Consider the following 17,222-nt stretch of genomic DNA (forward strand, 5'->3'; position numbering starts at 1 on the left):
ACTCACTGGCTGGCCTGTCTCGGACCTCGGCTGTGACAAAGGGCGGCTGGACTTCGGAACCCCAAGCCCCGCGACCCAGAAACACACAACCGAGCTCCTCACTGACCTTGCGCAAAAGCCAGCTGGAGGGGTCAGGGGGCGTAGGCCGACACCGCCCTCCCCGCCGCCAATCTCCTCGCGCTTCCGTGGGCGCGCTTCTGATGACGTTAGAACTGTGACCCGAGGCCCGCCTCTCCCGACAGGCGTTTCCGGTTTCTGCCCGCCCACTTCCGGGCTTCGTCGGTTTTTCAATGGTTTGGGCGCGAATTGCTGTGACGTTGACTCGCTGGAGGGCTGAAGAGGCTTCTTTGGTGAGTCGTGGAAGCTCTTAACCTGCCGGTGAGTCCAGCTCGCGGCTAGCGCGATTGTGACCGACTCCGCGGTTTGTTTCTCAGGAGCGTGGGGGTGAGACTCCAGTGGATATTCCATATCTGCCTTTGCTTGGGGCCAAGGATTGAAGTGTTTTTATTCGCAAGGATGGAGTGAAGGGACGCCTGGTTCCTCGGTTCTTCCCTCCATCCCCCAGTTCATCCTCGTCCTCGTTCTTTTTTTCTTTCTTTTTTTTTTTTAATCTCCCGCGGCCCAAGTGGGGCGAAGTGCAGCCTTGGAGATTAGCGTCTTTAGGCATTGAGGACACTAGCGTCGCATCCCGAGGCTTTTGTCAGGAGGTAAACATAGCCTGGTTGTGTTTTGCCAGACTTGGCGCTAGACCTGGGTTGAGAGACTTGGTTTCCACGAATTTCACTAAGGACAACAAGAGGATTTGGGATGCCTCCCTGTTTCCTACAGAGTAAGGAGTGAACTCTACCGCAGCATGTAGTCTGGCCGCGGACTACCGTTCCAGCCTCCTTTCTATTCCATCCAGACACCGGCAAGTCTGGCTGAATTTTCCGTGTCCCCCAGCAGACCAGTTTCTTTTAACCTGTTCTGCTCTCAGACTTTTGCTGCTTTCTCTCAAATACTTTATTCCCTGTCTTTCTGGCTAAATGTTTCGAAATGTAATTCACATATTACTTTTTTTTTTTCTGGCCGCCCCCAGCACACGCACACACATCAATTTGAGATAGCCGTTCACTCATTTGTCTTTTATAACTTTTGTCACATGGTGTATACTTTTATATAGTAGGGTTTTTTTAAATTTTATTTATTTATGATAGTCACAGAGAGAGAGAGAGGCAGAGACACAGGCAGAGGGAGAAGCAGGCTCCATGCACCGGGAGCCCGACGTGGGATTCGATCCCGGGTCTCCAGGATCGCGCCCTGGGCCAAAGGCAGGCGCCAAACCGCTGCGCCACCCAGGGTTCCCTATATAGCAGTTGTTTTTATATATCGGCGTCTACCCACTGTCACTGAGCTGTGGTTTCCTGTGGATCTAAAACAGGGCAAAGTTTCTGTTCCTTTTACATTTACAGTAAAATGTCTATTCTCGTTCCTGGACAACCAGCCCAATAGAAAACTATGACTTTTATGTATCGAATTGTTACCGTGTCCCATACGTCATTCTAGGCACTTTACATATTCTGTACGAAGTTTTAGCTTCACAAAAGCCTTTAATGTTGGTGCTTTTAAACTTTAACCCATTTTGTCAGGGGGGAAATTGAACAAATTTACGTGCCTAAGCTTGTACCGCTAGTTAAATGCCAGAACCAGGATTTGGAACCAAGCTTTTTATCTATTTATCCTTATCCCTGACTTGCTCTTGGCAGTGTTTCTCAGGCTGAGGTGTCTTCATACCAGGGGACATTTGATAATGTCAGGGGACAGTTTTGGTTGTCACACCTTGGGGTTGGTTAGGAGGAATGGAGAGCAGGTGGCTCTTGCACTGGGGAGGTGGGCAGAGACAGGAGAGCAGCTCAGGTGGAGGGCATAGTGCATGCCTCACTCAGTGTGTACTCAAAATCATCAAATCTAGCTAGAGAGAGAGTCTTATAAGGCATAGTGGGAGAGAAGTACAGAAAACTAGACCAGGCTAACGGTTAAGAACTGTAAGTGGCATGGTAAAGCGTTGGATATTGTGTAGTAGGTATTGGGGAAGGATTTTTTATTTTATTTTATTTTTAATTTAAGAAAGTCATTTATTTTGTTCCAGAATTTGTGATCAGGAACAACGTGGTAGAACTGACTCCTGTCTTTTCCATTCAGGGTCAGCTGCAGCATATTAGCTTAAGTACATGTGCCAGGCTGGTAAGATGGCCCTGGGTATTCTGGGAGTTCAGCTGGGCTTTTGCTTGGGCCTTTCACTTCCTCTCCATGTTGGCCTTCCTCAGAGCATGGTCGCTGGGTTCCAAGAGCAAATATTCCAAACATGAGGACGTTGCAGCTATGAGTCTCTTCATGTTTAGGCCAGTAAACTGGTACAGAATCATTTCCACCATATTCTGCTGCTCAAACAGCTACAGAGTCTGCCAAGATTTAAGATAAAGGGACATAGACTCCATCTTTAAATAATAGGAGTAAGAAGGAATTTGCACCATTTTTTAATCTACCAAATGGGGTAAGGACTAAGTCTCAGCCCTCACTTGCTCCCTCACCTTCTTCCTTGAACAACTTGTACTCTATGTACGGTAGCCCTTCCAGGGGAGGTCCTCAAGTGAAACTGTCATGTGGATTGGTTTTGAAGTAGGGGAAATATAAAGGCATGGATGTCACATTGAGGGAATTAGGCATCTCAGGAATGTAACTTAGACTAGGTATGAAGTAGGGTAAAGTATAATTTAGCTTCCACTGTTTTTTGTAACTGATCTTACGTGTACTCCCTAAGTGTAGTTTGTCATCTTTCAATTAATTATTTCTCACTATTTCTGTTAATCTTACTGAAAAAAAGTTTCTTACTGAAACTTTACCTTTTAAATTTCAAAGAAATAGATTTATCCAAAGTACCTCCTTTATTATCTATCTCAATCCACCTATATAAACTATTAATATAATTAACTCTGAATTTTTAGAAAAGGAATGGTGACTGATTTGTATTGTTATGAAAGGACAGAATAATCAGTATTCTTCTGTGCTTTTTAAAAATGCAAGTAGCCCACACGGAGTAGTAGCTTAAATCCTTATGAGTGACCTTTCTGCTTGAATTTCCACAACATAGTTTCATAGTATGGTCTTAAAAATTAATTCCTTTCATCTCTGGCATAAATTCTGAGAATACATTAGGCTTAAAATAAAAAGACCTGAATATTACTATATTACTATTCCAATTAATATTGTCTGTGACAGGGTAATACAATTTAATACATTATTATTTCCATTTTCTTGGCTCTAAACATGGAAGTAATGTTATTGTATAGGGGAGTATAAAGGAAAGATGCAAGAGCATTTTCACATGATTTTTTAAAGCCATAAAAATGGAAGAAATTTCCAGGAATGAAATTGAATCAAATACACTTACTTTAATAGTAATCAGTGTTACTTGTTTTAAAGTATGTTCAAATGTTCTAAAAACACTATCCCAAACCTTTCATTATTTTTTAAGGCAAACTTGGAACATTTATAGGTAGTACTTTTTAACAAAATGTATGTAGGATTAAGCTTATTTTTGTGTCCTTTTTATTTTACAGATTTTTTGACGTACTATTATAATTGTTCTGTTTAGATCAAGATGTCTAGCAAAGCAAGTGCTTCCAAGAAAAGATCTCAACAATTAAAAAGAAACCCTAAAAGAAAAATTGATGATGAAGATGTGGAGTTGCCAAAGAAAAAGGTAATAAAAATAATTGAGTTTATCATTCTGAACTTTTTGAGTAAAAATGTAATTTGTTCCATATAAAGGAATATATAAAGACTAAAGGTCAATTTTACTACAAATTAAAGTAATTCATATCGTTATGTGGGAGCTGTTGCAACATAATTGGTAAAGGTTCTCAGATAAAAATTGTTTCAGTTTCTAAAGATACTGACCAGAAAATTCTTTGTTGAGGAGGGGGTCATAGGGCGTTTTTAAGGTGTTTGAATGTAAAGACTAGGAATAAACTATATACAGATTCTGTGGTTAAAGATAGGAAAATCTGTCAGTTAGTGGGAAGAGATTTTTATTAACATAGAGAAAAATTACTTTGGGAGGAATTATCTTCTTTCTACCATAATTTTGCCCATTTCTTAAAAAAGAATATAAAATTTTTTAAAAATTTGCGTGTTTTATCCTATAAGAGGCAATGCCTATGTTTTTTGCAGGTAAAGTATGTACCACTATTTCACAGTCAAAATGACTAATGATTTCTTTAACATATTCTTTGATACGGGGCAATGCCTATGTTTTTTTGCAGGTAAAGTATGTACCACTATTTCACAGTCAAAATGACTAATGATTTCTTTAACATCTTCTTTGAAACGGGGTGCCTGGGTGGCTCAGTTGGTTAAGCATTCTATTCTTATTTTTGGCTCAAGTCATGATCTTTTGAGTCATGGGATCAAGTCCCAAGCTGGGCTCTGCACTCAACGGGGAGTCTGCTTGAAAAATTCTCTCTTCCCTCTGCCCCTCCCCCACTGGCAAGTTATCTCTCTAAAATAAAAATAAGTCTTAAAAAAATTATTTGACCCTCTATGGAATTCTATTATACATTATCACTATTGTCCAGGAATTGCTGTAGTATATCCCGTGCCTGGGATAAATACACACCCTTTCTCTGCACAAGCAGCAGTATGTTTTTTCTGTCTAGCCAGAAGATACATAAATACTCTTCAACATACATGACAAATATATTGCAAAAGTGGTATCTTTTATCTGATGCTTAATTACATGTGTATGTGTTTTTCTCTCTAGGTTAGAAACACTGCAAAAAATAAAAATCCAAAGCATCTGCCTTCCAAAGGTATTTATTTTCTGTATCTTGTTTAACTTGTCCGTCTCAAGCTGTGTGTATTCATGAAAAACTTCTCAGCATCTTGTTTATGAGTTGTACAAAAGCAAAAGATAGTAGGGGCTCCTGGCTGGCATAGTCCTTTGAGCAACTGACTCTAGGTTTCTTCGGCTTAGGTCATGTGATCTCAGATTCATGAGATCAAGCCCCATGTCAGGCTCTGTGCTCAGTGAGGAATGTGCTTAGAATTATCCCTCTCCCTCTTCCCCTCCTTCCTCACCCACACATGTTCTCTCTCTCTCTCTCTCTCTCTCTCTCAAATAAGTAAATCTTTTTTATAGAAACAAAAGACAGTAATAAACAGCTGCATTCTCATTTTTGCAAGAATAAATTGTACTGGTTAGTCTGTTATTTTGGTCAACTGAAATTTTACTTGCTGCCTCTAGCACATATTGTGGAAGGTTCTAAATTGATAGGAACTAGAGAAAATCAAAGTTTCCCACAATCTGAATTATTACTGGTCTGTGATCTATAGACACACCTACTGATTTTTCTTTAAAACAGATATATTTCTGTCCTACCACCATTGCATAGATTAGTTTGGGACTACTGTCTAACTTTGTTTGGAGTAAACTAATTTGGAGTAGTCATCTTTACTTAGGCATCACTTCATCTAAAAATTCCTACTTTCAGGGGGATCCCTGGGTGGCTCAGAGGTTTAGCGCCTGCCTTCAGCTCAGGGCGTGATCTTGGAGTCCTGGGATCAAGTCCCACATCGGGCTCCCTGCATGAAGTCTGCTTCTCCCCTGCCTGTGTCTCTGCCTCTCTCTCTCTCTCTCTCTCTCTCTTTCTCTCTCTCTCTGTGTGTGTGTGTCTCTCATGAATAAATAAATAAAATCTTTAAGAAAAATAAAAATAAAAATTCCTACTTACTCCTCACCAAGACCAAGCAAAGTCCATGGTTTTGTACTTCCATAATGCACAATACTTTTGTAAGGCTTTGCATACTTGTATTTATACTAAATAATTATAATTAGTCTCCCTTCTCTCTAAAACTAATCATCATATGAGCCAATAGTATTATCTTCTTTGTTTATCCTTTATAAATAGAATACCAGCAACAAGACCCTGAATATTTTGTTTCAGTTGCCATTCAATATTTGGGAGAAATAGCTTTCTAGTCTTCTCAGTGAAACTCTTTAATTTAGGTCATTTCTGAGAACCAGACTTTTATACTGAATCCTAATAAAGTGTAGCCTGCTTTTGCATTTAGAATTGTCTTGGGTTTTTATCTGCAGTTTCAGTTAATAGTATTTTAATTAACATAATAGCATAATCATATTCAACACCTGGCATATTATGGGAATAATGGCAATAAAAAGGGAATTAAACAGTTTATGCAGCTTTATCATATTTTGGTTCTCATGATTCTGTTAGCTTTTTAAAATAAATGTATACTTAAATCAGTTTTTAAGTAAAAATGTAAAACTTTGAGATTGACCAGTCTCGTCTTTCACCAGTAACAGGACAAACAGAACATACTAATCTAAAACAGATTAAGATAGCATCCAACAAGAGGAAAACCTGGCAACTTCTTTCAGAGAGTATCAGAGAGCATTTGCAAATTATGATGGACTCAGTTATAATGTAAGTATGAAATCTTTCCATTTCATTCTTGATCTCTGCTTACATGTTCCCCATAGAAACATATTTCCTGAGACACCTGGGTGGCTCAGCGGTTGAGCATCTGCCTTTAGCTCAGGATGTGATCCTGGATTCCCAGGATCGAGTCCCACATCGGGCTACCTACATGGAGCCTGCTTCTCCCTCTGCCTGTGTCTCTGCCTCTCTCTATCTCTCTCTCTCTCTCTCTCTCTCTCTCTCTCTCTCTGTGTGTTCTCATGAATAAATAAATAAAATCTTAAAAAAAAAAAAGAAACATATTTCCTTAGAAACATTTCCTTTTATATGTCATTTTTTAAAAATTTTATAGTGATAGGATGTTTTTCAGAACAAGACATATGTAATGTCTTTTGATGCTGTTAGCTTTAAGCAAGAAGTCTGTTAATTTCAGAAGCTTAAAATTCCCTGGTGAAAGAAAAGAAGTCTATGTGGCATGACCTGCTCTTTGTGAACTTTAAACTTGTTCTAGGGATCCCTGGGTGGCGCAGCGGTTCAGCGCCTGCCTTTGGCCCAGGGCGCGATCCTGGAGACCCGGGATCGAATCCCACGTCAGGCTCCCGGTGCATGGAGCCTGCTTCTCCCTCTGCCTTTGTCTCTGCCTCTCTCTCTCTCTCTTTCTCTGTCTCTGTCTCTCTGTGTGACTATCATAAATAAATAAAAATAAATAAATAAATAAAAATAAAAATAAAAAATAAATAAAAAACTTGTTCTATCACTAGGGATACTTTAAGAAGATGTTGAGTTCAAATTGACACTTTATATGTAAGCTAACATGTTAGAGGGGATACAAAGAAAATAAGATAGTATTCTGCATCAAGAAGCTGAACTCATCGAAATTAATGACAATAATAGAATGTAGTAAGAATTTTGATTGTATCTATGCTTAAAATGTATTTGGTATAAAATAAAAAGTGGTTGATTCTGCCTGGCTAGTGAGGAGGGGCACTTGAAAGAAAGCAGGGAAAACAAGTAAGTGCATTATATTAGTTGTGTTTCAAATTGTTACCTATTTAATCTCTTTTTCTTTTCTAGAGCAATTTTGAGTAACAAGATTAGAAAAAATGATCAAGTTCAGTATCATCTTAACTACCTGAAGAAAAGGTAATATAGTTATGTAATAGAACATTTTTTTAAATATAATTAGTAAAAATCTAACTTCTTCCTGTGTTACCAGAACAGACATTTGTGTGTATAAAAGTTTTCCTTTCATTTTGTTTTTTTTGTTACTGTTTTTATTGTTTTAAGATGAACAACTTGGAAATGTATATTCTAAAGTGCTGCTGCACAGTTATGAAGTAAGTTAAGAGAATCTATTTAAAAAGAGAGTCTGAAAATCATAAAATGCCAACTTCTACAATTTATTTTTTGTATTAAGATTTGAAAAAATATTTTGTCAACTTTAACTCCATCTTCATTTTGAGCAACTTGAAGTTAATGGTTTACCATTCTTATATTTATTCCATTGCTATTTTCTCTTCACTTCAGATATTGTACTACATTATTTTCATAAGCAGCAAGTGTGATTTTCCTGGGTATTACTGCTCTTCATCTTCTGGCAAATCCCAAATGGAAATTTCTTTTCAAATGCTCTTAAAAGTCACACCACTGCCAATGATATTCTAACTACTATTTGCACAACTTTATCTTTTTCTTTAAAGATTTTATTTATTTATTTATTAGAGAGAGAGAGAGAGAGAGAGAGAGAGAGAGAGAGCATGAGCAGGGGGAGGAGCAGAGGTAGAGGGAGAAGCAGACTCCTCACTGAGCAGGCAGCCTGATGCAGGGCTCGATCTCAGGACCCTGGGATCATGACCTGAGCCAACAGCAGCTACCTAACCAACTCAGCCGTCCAGGTACCCAACTTTTTCTTTTCAAGAAAAATGTTCTGCATCTTAGTTTCAGGTTTGCTTGGAAATGTTTGTGAGCTAGTACTTTATTCTTGGAAAGGCTGAGCAGAAATTCTGCTTACTTCAAGTATAATTTCAACAATAGTAGCAAAACGGAAAGGGTGGATGGGGCTAGTTTATAAAAAGGTTGAAGAGATTGAAGAAGGTTTACTAGAAGCAGGCCTGCAACCTGCTTTCAAGAATGAATTAAAGGAGGAGGAGTATACAAGAATCTAGTATATAAGCCAACGCATAAAAAGTGTAGCAATTTATTCCCTTTTAATGTAGAACAAATAAGTCGTATGTGCTGTATAAAGAATATTGTAGTACATAGTAACTGCTCTTCACAGTGATCACTGTGGGTCATTAGATCTGTTCAACATTTAGGCTTTCTTTATCCTGTAGCAGCCTTGGAGATACTTCAAAGACTGCCTATTGTCTCAATTTTGCTTTCACAACTCAGTCTTTTGGCTTCCAAGTAACAATATTCAAGATAGTTTTCCTTCTGCTGATATAGCAGAGTACTGCCATAGCAAATTGATTCTTTGGATCTCTGAATAAACTTTCCTGTAGCAGCATTTGGAGTGCCTGTTCTTAAAGATACTCTGTGAATAAAAGTATAAAAGAATAAAAAAATAAATAAATAAAAAGTAAAAAAGAATATATAGTGAATTATGTTTGGGTATATTAACATAAAAGTCCTACAGTGAACAAATATTTTTCATTTTGTTTAACCTAACATCTTCAAAATTGGTATATTTACCACAAGAATTCTTTATTTCATATATTAGTCTCAACTCTGCCTCTGGCTTGTTTGTGGGCTTCATTCTTTTAGACAAGTTGTCCTCACTACCTTAGAATTGTAGATATAAATAGTTCCCTGTTTATCTCTTCAGCCTTGTGAAGAGGAGAAATAGAATTCATGTCCTCTTAGCTTCGGTTAGAAAGTTCTGGGAAATGGGCTCTGATTGGCCCAGATTAGGTGCTACATGTATCTTTAGACTGATTTTGTGGCAAGAGCTGTTAGGATTCATACAGACCGGGTCGTGTGCCTATCTCTGTGATCAGACAAACAAAACAGGGTTGCTAGTCAAACAAAATGGGTTAGCCACTGCAGTTTCTAGAGGAACATACTTAGGGAAAGTTTGCCCTATAGAAAAATAGTATAAATGATGATTAGGTGTTGTTGACATAGTAGGGTGTATTCATGTTATGCTTTCGGTTATTTTAGTTAAGAAATCAAGAACTATATATATATATATTTTTTTTTTTTTTTAAGATTTATTTATTTTAGAGAGCAAGAGATCAAGCACTAGCGAGTGGGGGGAGGAGCAAAGGGAGAGACACCCATGCAGACTCCAGGTTGAGTGCAAAGACAGATGCGTGGCTTGATTCTACAACCCAGGGATCATGAGCAGAACCAAAATCCAGAGTCAGACACCTATCCAACTGAGCCACCTAGGTACTCCACAGGTTTTTATTCTTAAACGTGATGTCTTAATGATTATTAACTTAATGATAGTCAAGTTAATCCCAACAGTTTAACAAAAATTATGACTGGTGTATTTTTATATTGCCTACGTTTTTCTTTACAAAAATTAGTATTTTGGGACACCTGGGTGGCTCAGCGGTTGAGCGTCTGCCTTTAGCTCAGGGTATGATCCTGGAGTCCCACATCAGGTTCCTCAAAGGGAGCCTGCATTTCTCTCTGCCTGTGTCTCTGCCTCTCTCTCTATCTCTCTCATGAATAAATAAAATCTTAGAAAAAAAAGTAATGTTTTGAGTAAGATCCTAGGAAGATGAATTTTAGTTTCCACTATTTAAATTGCCTGCAAATCTTAAGTAGTATGGTTTTTGAATACCTCAAAATGCTGCTATTAGGTAGAAGCAACCAAATTTAGATTGTCCTCCTGAATTTCTTCCTCTTAGAATCCAAGAATCCAACCTTTTAGAAAAGCTGTATTACTCCCTGCTACCAGTGAGGGTAATAATAGGTTAGTTTCCATTGGTGATCTAATAAACTTGGTTTGAAGGAGGTTTTCTTAATCTTTTTAGGTTTTGTTAACTTTTCTGCTTTTAATTTTTTTCTTCTTTCCTTTTTTTACATATTTAGAGAGGATTTTTTTTTTTAAGATTTTATTTATTTATCCATGAGAGACATAGAGAGAGAAAGGCAGAGACACAGGCAGAGGGAGAAGCAGGCTCCATGCAGGGAGCCTGATGTGGGACTCGATCCTGGGACTCCAGGGTCACGCCCTAGGCCAAAGGCAAGCACTAAACCACTGAGCCACCCAGGGATCCCCTAGAGAGAATTTCTTAACTTTAATACTGCACAGTATTCATGATGATTGTACTTTTAAACAAAGTAATTTAATCTTAATGTTTTATTTGCCTTAAACTCTATGAGACCTCCCTGTCTTTAAAACCACTGTTAGAGTAACTGATCCAGAGAATCTTTTTCACTGGTCACATTGTCCAGGACAACTGAACTATAGAATCTAGGGCCATAATTATGTCTTCCAGAGAAGTATTTCATCTCTTACCCAGCTGTTCACAATAAATGATGTAATTATGTGCTATAATAGTCTAGGAAACACATTCAGAAGATATAAGGAAAGTTTTATTTTAAAATGTGCATAAATGAAATTGTGCAAATAAATATATATAATAAAATTGATTGTTAATAGTGTAAAGTAGAAATTTTTCCTTTCATTAAACAATTTAAGTGCCCCATGATTTGAGGTAAATCTTAATAAATCAAAAGGCTAAAAGATGACGTGTCACAGCTTTTTATGGGTGAGTCATTGCTAATGTTAGCTACTGTTAATAAAAGAATAGTAGAGCCCTTGGGAATATGAGGGCAGAAAAAAGATGACAGCAGTATTTCTAACACAACAAAACAAAACAAAAAAACATAAAAATAATGGTAGTACAAAGGTAAACATAATTACATTTTTATTTTATCCCTAAGATTGCTACAACTGTGTGAAACCCTTAAAGTCCCTCCCAAAAAGCTGAAAAATTTAACTAACGTGTCAAGTCTACTGAAAATGGAAAGGGCACAGCACAGAGCTAACGAAGAAGGTCTGGCATTATTACAGGTATGAAATTTGTAAAGGGACTCCATAATTAGAAAGGAGAAGAGAATAAGAAATTTTTTTAATTATCATGATAGTCTCTGATATTCTCTGAAAAATAAATACTAGATCTTAGAACAGTTTTCATTAAATTCTTCTCTTTTTTTTCTTTTTTTTAGTCAGCAAAAACTTTGCCTAAACTTTGAGCCTCTAAAGTTGAAAGTATTTCTAATATATTAGTGATTAAGTACTACTATTTTTTTTTCATCTGACTTTAACTGAACTATTTTTGGTTATCAAACTACAGGAACTCATCACTAAATGTAGAGTTATTCTTGGTGGTGACTTTCCAAAACCTGTGTCAGCTAATAAGTAACAGAAGTTATATTCATTCAACAACAGTGTATTCATTGAGCTCTCTCACTCAGTGATAGTGCTGTAGAAGAGGTGGTAGTGAGCAAAGTCTCTGTGACTGAGAAGATGGGATAGGAACTGCTGGGGCTTAATCTCTATGGACCTCTGCATAAGAACAGAGCCATAGAATTTCACAATCAGAGTTAGCGTAAGAAAATATAAAAATAAGGACAAACAATAGCAATCCACAGATAATGAAAGCACGCCGAAAACAAGAGTTCACAAAACAGATGAACACTATCTAATTCTTAAGCAAACAAGTGATTCAGAAAAACAGGAGTTATAGAAAAAAATTATAAATCAGTATTAGAAATACTAAAAACTGAAGCTACAGAATTCAGGAAAAAATTAGAAGTAAAAAAAACCTTTTCAGATGCAGATTAAATTAGAAGGAGAATTAAAGAAAATCCAAGGATAAATGCTTTCAATAAGTAGTAAAATAAGGAGAAAAGGTTAATAAAAAAGAAACATGTTTTTAAAGGTATTGAGAACAAATGACAAATGTAAAAGCTCAGCAAAGAAGATATGGCATGGTAGGAATGGTAGGAATACCCAAAGAAGATAACCAAAGCAATGGAACAAAATAATTTTTTTTTAACTACAATGGAATTTTTTAGTCCTTATTATAATAACTGTTTCCTTTTTTCATGCTGTTACTCATTCCCTCTCTAGTGGGTTGAATAGTGACCCCAAAAATAATATGCACAAGTCCTAACCCTAAGAGCTGTGAATGTGACCTTATTTGGAAAGAGAGTCTTCCCAGGTATAACCCTAAGAGCTGTGAATGTGACCTTATTTGGAAAGAGAGTCTTCCCAGGTATAATTAAAGATCTCAAGACGAGATCATCCTGGATTATCTTGATAGGTCCTAAGTCCAAAGACTAGTGTCCTTAAAGAACCAAAAAAAATGTCCTTATAAGAGTTGGAGACATGGAGGAAAGGGCTATGTGAAAAATGCAGAAATTGGAGGGATGCAGCCACAGGAATGCTGATACCATCAGAAGCTGGAAGAGATGAGAGGGGATAATTGGAGTGGAAAACTATAGATGAAAGGAGACTTAATATGTACCTACTAGAATGGCCAAAATCTAGAACATGGACAGCAACAAATGCAGATGAGGATGTGGAGCAACAAGAATTCTCATGGCTGATGGGAATGCTAAATGGTACAAACACTTTAGAATACAGTTTGGCAGTAACTTACAAATTGAAACATACTCTACTACATGATGCACAAATCATGCTCCTTAGTTTATTGTAGATGGATATTTGAATACTGCACATGGATATTTGTGGCAGCTATCTTCATAATTGCCAAAAGTTGGAAACCCAAGATGTCCTTCTTAGGTGAATGGATAAATAAATATGGTACATCAAACAATGGAATATATTCACCACTAAAAAGAAATGAGCTATTAGACCCTAAAGAGATATGGAGGAACCATAAGTGCACATTATGAATCCTAAGTGAAAGAAGCCAAACTAAAAAGGCTCCATTACTATAGGATATGCAACTATATGATATGCTAGAAAAGGCAAAACGAGAATGAAAAGACCAGTGGTTGCCAGGGGTATGTGGTAGGGATAGAGATGGATAGGCAAAGGACAGGAGATTTTTAGGCCATCAATCCTTTGGCTCTGCTAGGTTCACATAGGTCTTCCAGGATCTCTGATTGTAGCAGTTTCAATGAGTTTTTGAGGAAATATTCTTGTACATGGATTATATCTCCTTGTTCCATGGAAATTAAATTTCCTTATAAGGAATTATTCTGGTAAATTAATTTCTTGGAAGTCTGTTTTTTGAAAGAAGAAATTTACCAGTTTCTTGCAAAAATGTTTCAGTATATGAGATATTTTTAAAAATGTATATTAATACCTATTTGGGTTTCATTTAATAATATATTTAATTTAAAACATCAACTTTCTCTTTCTGACTCAGGAAGAAATAGATAAAATAGTCCAGACCATATTGTCAATGACTGGGAATATTGAGAGCTTAAAGAACAGAATTCAAGTTCTGAAAAGTGAGGTGGAAGAAGAGGAGGAGAAAGTAAAAAAGGTAATTGTTTAATAATGTGTTCCTAGAGCCTGGATCAATTTTTTAATGCTTACCTCCCACCAAGACAACTTTTGAATATAAGAAGAGAAAAATTGGCCTTTTGAAATAATCTATATCTTTCTTTTTCTACTTTAGATGTTTCAAATAGGTAGTAGTGGGGTACTCTCTCTTCCAGAACTTTCTCAGAAGAGTCTCAAAGCTCCCATACTTCAGGTAAATGTCAATTTACCATATCAACTATATCATCAGTTATGAATTGCATATATAAAATCATAATATCCTTCTCCTTTGTTAAAACAAATGAAATCCATGATAAAAGTTCTTAGGCAACATTTTTCTCACTTGACAGAATAGTTTGAACATCTTTCCTTGTGAGCATCTTGCATGAGAAATCTTCTCATTCTTATCAATAGCTGTATAACATTCCCTTGTATGAATGTACCATACTATAACTTGTGAATTACTGATAGAAATAAATAATTTTTGCAATTACAGATAATGCTCAGTATACCCTTTTATATATAGCTTTACATATTTGTGTGGTCATAACTGGGATAGATTTGTGGAGGTAAATTCCAATAGTTGAGTTTGGTTATGCTTCTAACAATGACATATCTCTTCACGAAATAATGTTGTGTTACTTGTACCAGACTATATACTTGGATCTGTTTTCACAGGTTCTAATATAGTGTAAATACTTATAGTGTTAGAAAGTCTTCAAGGTTTCTCAAAAATAAAGTAGTCCGTCTGTAATCCATTTAGGTCGAAAGGAAAGGGACTGGGCAAAAAATAAAACAGTAATACAAATTTGAAAAAACAGGACTGAGTTGATTACTGAAGTTGGTTGATGAGTATATGAGGTTTGAACCATCCTCTCTAAATAACATACATTTGGTATTTCTCATGATAAGTTAAAAACTATTTATGTGGGTAAATGTCAAAAGATACAAACTTCCATTTATAAAATCAAACAGTCATGGAGATGTAATGTAGAACAGAGTGACGGTAGTCAATAGCACTGTCATATATTTCCCAGTTGTCAAGGAAGTAGATTTTAAAAGTTTACATCACAAGAAGAATTTGTAACTATGTATGTAAATTTGTATGCTACATATTTTTTTTGAGGTGGGGCGGGGTTGGTGCTACATATTAACTAGACTTGTCCTGGTGGTCATTTTGCAATGTACACAAATATCACATCATTGTGTTATGTACCTGAAGCTAATATGATGTTATATGTCAATCATATCCGTTTTGAAAATTTTTAAACTAATTGTACCATCATACCTACAGAGAGAAATTTTGACATTAATTCCAAACCATAACGCTCTTCTGAGGGACTTGGATGTTCTCCATAATTCATCCCAGATGAAGAATATGTTAACTTTCATTGAAGAAGCATATAAGAGACTGGATGCCTCTTAAAGAGTTTTTTTTAGATTGTTCTATATTAATTTAATGTTTATGAGTTTGTAAAAACTGTTGGCCTATGATGATGCTGCAGAGGCTGAGACTTCTTTGGGATTTATTTTCAATATGCACTTAAAATTAGCCTCTGTAGATCTATTAGCATCTAATGTAGCCCTGAAAACTGTTTTTAGTAGTTGCCAAATTGAGCTCACATTTCTGTTGCTATGTCTTGTTGTTTGCCTAAGCTGCAATCTAATTATTTATAATGGCTGAATAGAGCTCATTTATTGGTTAGTGCAGAGGAACTATGATATTATGATATAATGTATGTAAAGTGTGTGGAATGCCCGGTACAAAAGAACATGATCGTTTGCCATTATTATTGTTCTTTAGTTCATGACTTGGATTTTCTGTCTGGTCATCTGGAACTTGAAAAATCCCCAAATGCTTTTATTCTTTTACATAACCCTCTAGACCTTTTGTGACATAATTAAGATTTGCCAAGTGTCTTTACCTTTGGGAGTAGCATGAACATTTTATTTCTTTGGTTGGTTTATTGACTAGGTGTTGAATATTTTCCACTATCATTAAAGCATACTTTTATTTAAAGGAACATGAGCACATCTGTTCCCTTAAAAGAAAAATCAAACAAACAAACAAAAAAAACCCTTTCTATAAACTTTTTCGCGTCGTCTGAATGTTAGGAGTTTGTTGGACAGTTAGGTAGTCAGGGCTGGAGTCCTCAACAAGAGAACATAGAGTCAGGACAGCTAAGACAAAACAGTACTGATGTCCTGTTTCGCAGCTTAAGCAAGACTGCACTACCATTTTGTTCTGCAGCCTTTGTAGAAATGACTTCTGCAAAATGTTGTAAAATAAAACAAAGCATTTGTCATTATCATGAGCTGAGGCAGTTAAGACCTAAGTCCCCAGATGTCAGCCCCAAAAGACCATCAGCATGTAGCTATTAACCTAATAGGTAGACAAATGTCTGATTTACATGCCTTAGTACACCCCGGTTGTTTAAGATAGTACTCCAAAAGAGTTCATAAAAACCTCTAGACTTAGAAACTCCAGTGGCAATCCTCTTGGGTCCCCTCCCTCTTCAGGAACTTTGGACTATTGCTCATTCTTTATCCAGTCTATCTATTCCTTCTTCCAAGCAGCATGACCAAGACCTGCAGCACTAAAGGAAAAGAAATCCTGAAACAAATATATACATGTGAATAAATTATCACTTAAATATATTAAAAATCTTCTCTAGTCACTACAATATATTGTCTGGTTTGCTTTTATTTATAAAATAAAATAACTGCAATTTCTAATTATTTTTCCTCTAGCCTAGAATATCTGATCAGTTAGGTAGAAGGTGCCATAATTCTGTTGGTACCCTCCAGGCAGAAACCACCAAGAACACAGCTTTAGTTAAATACAGTGTAATGCTCATTGCAGTGAGGGAGACATTGTCGTGTGGAATCCGAGAGAGCTTAGTAAAAGGGTCAAAAGCAATATCCTCTTAGGAAATAATGGTTATGGAGAACATTAATGGATTCTAGAGGAAAAGTCTTCAAGAAAGGAAACCTATAGTGCAGCACTTAAAACATTTTTGTGTACTTTGGACTGCCTGCTATATGCCAGGCAAAGCAACTAAAAGTAAAAGAATAATACAAAATCTCTGTAAAACCCCTCACTTGGAAACTTAGAACTTCTTGCTTTTAGAGTGATGAATAGAGCCCCAGCTCACTGATTTTTATTGTTAATCATGATGTTTATAATAGCTTTTGATGTAGGGGGGATTAATAGAAAGTCTGCTATTTCTCTTAGAATATCCACTCAGTGGGTTATTGATAAAGCT

General features: G+C 36.5%; 2 protein-coding genes across 11 annotated transcripts in view; one reads left to right on the forward strand and one right to left on the reverse strand.

Annotated features, from left to right (window-relative positions):
* The window catches only part of MMUT (methylmalonyl-CoA mutase), a 32,408-nt gene extending 32,165 nt beyond the window's left edge, over window positions 1–243 (reverse strand). For 2 of the 4 annotated variants that reach the window (XR_004804144.2, XM_035697590.2), the window contains exon 1: window positions 3–126. The gene's annotated coding sequence lies outside the window, so the exon portion shown is untranslated. Of the gene's footprint in view, window positions 1–2 lie in introns of all 4 variants that reach the window. The other 2 variants (XM_025418982.3, XM_025418981.3) reach the window with 2 other exon arrangements.
* Window positions 202–16,640, forward strand: CENPQ (centromere protein Q). 7 transcript variants are annotated; one of them, XM_025418986.3, is made up of 9 exons: window positions 202–378; window positions 3,600–3,742; window positions 4,802–4,850; window positions 6,359–6,485; window positions 7,554–7,622; window positions 11,379–11,508; window positions 13,838–13,957; window positions 14,093–14,170; window positions 15,251–16,640. In XM_025418986.3, the coding sequence occupies exons 2-9, from the start codon at window positions 3,641–3,643 to the stop codon at window positions 15,380–15,382; spliced, it is 807 nt and encodes a 268-aa protein (XP_025274771.3). In that variant the 5' UTR covers window positions 202–378; window positions 3,600–3,640; the 3' UTR covers window positions 15,383–16,640. The 7 variants fall into 7 exon arrangements, with proteins under 7 accessions (XP_025274771.3, XP_048948106.1, XP_025274772.3 ...); XM_049092149.1 differs by having other exon boundaries at window positions 6,365–6,485; XM_025418987.3 differs by having other exon boundaries at window positions 3,635–3,742.
* Window positions 16,641–17,222: the final 582 nt, after the last annotated feature.

This window comes from Canis lupus, chromosome 12 (genome assembly GCF_003254725.2).
Source record: "Canis lupus dingo isolate Sandy chromosome 12, ASM325472v2, whole genome shotgun sequence".
Taxonomy (NCBI): Eukaryota; Metazoa; Chordata; class Mammalia; order Carnivora; family Canidae; genus Canis; species Canis lupus.

Excerpts from the sequence above, each read along its gene's own strand:
- CENPQ (XM_025418985.3), top strand. The coding sequence starts at position 291 with ATGGTTTGGGCGCGAATTGCTGTGACGTTGACTCGCTGGAGGGCTGAA. Across the intron at positions 4,851-6,358 it reads AAAGCATCTGCCTTCCAAAG|TAACAGGACAAACAGAACAT; the intron begins GTATTTATTTTC and ends GTCTTTCACCAG. Across the intron at positions 6,486-7,553 it reads ATGATGGACTCAGTTATAAT|AGCAATTTTGAGTAACAAGA; the intron begins GTAAGTATGAAA and ends TTTCTTTTCTAG.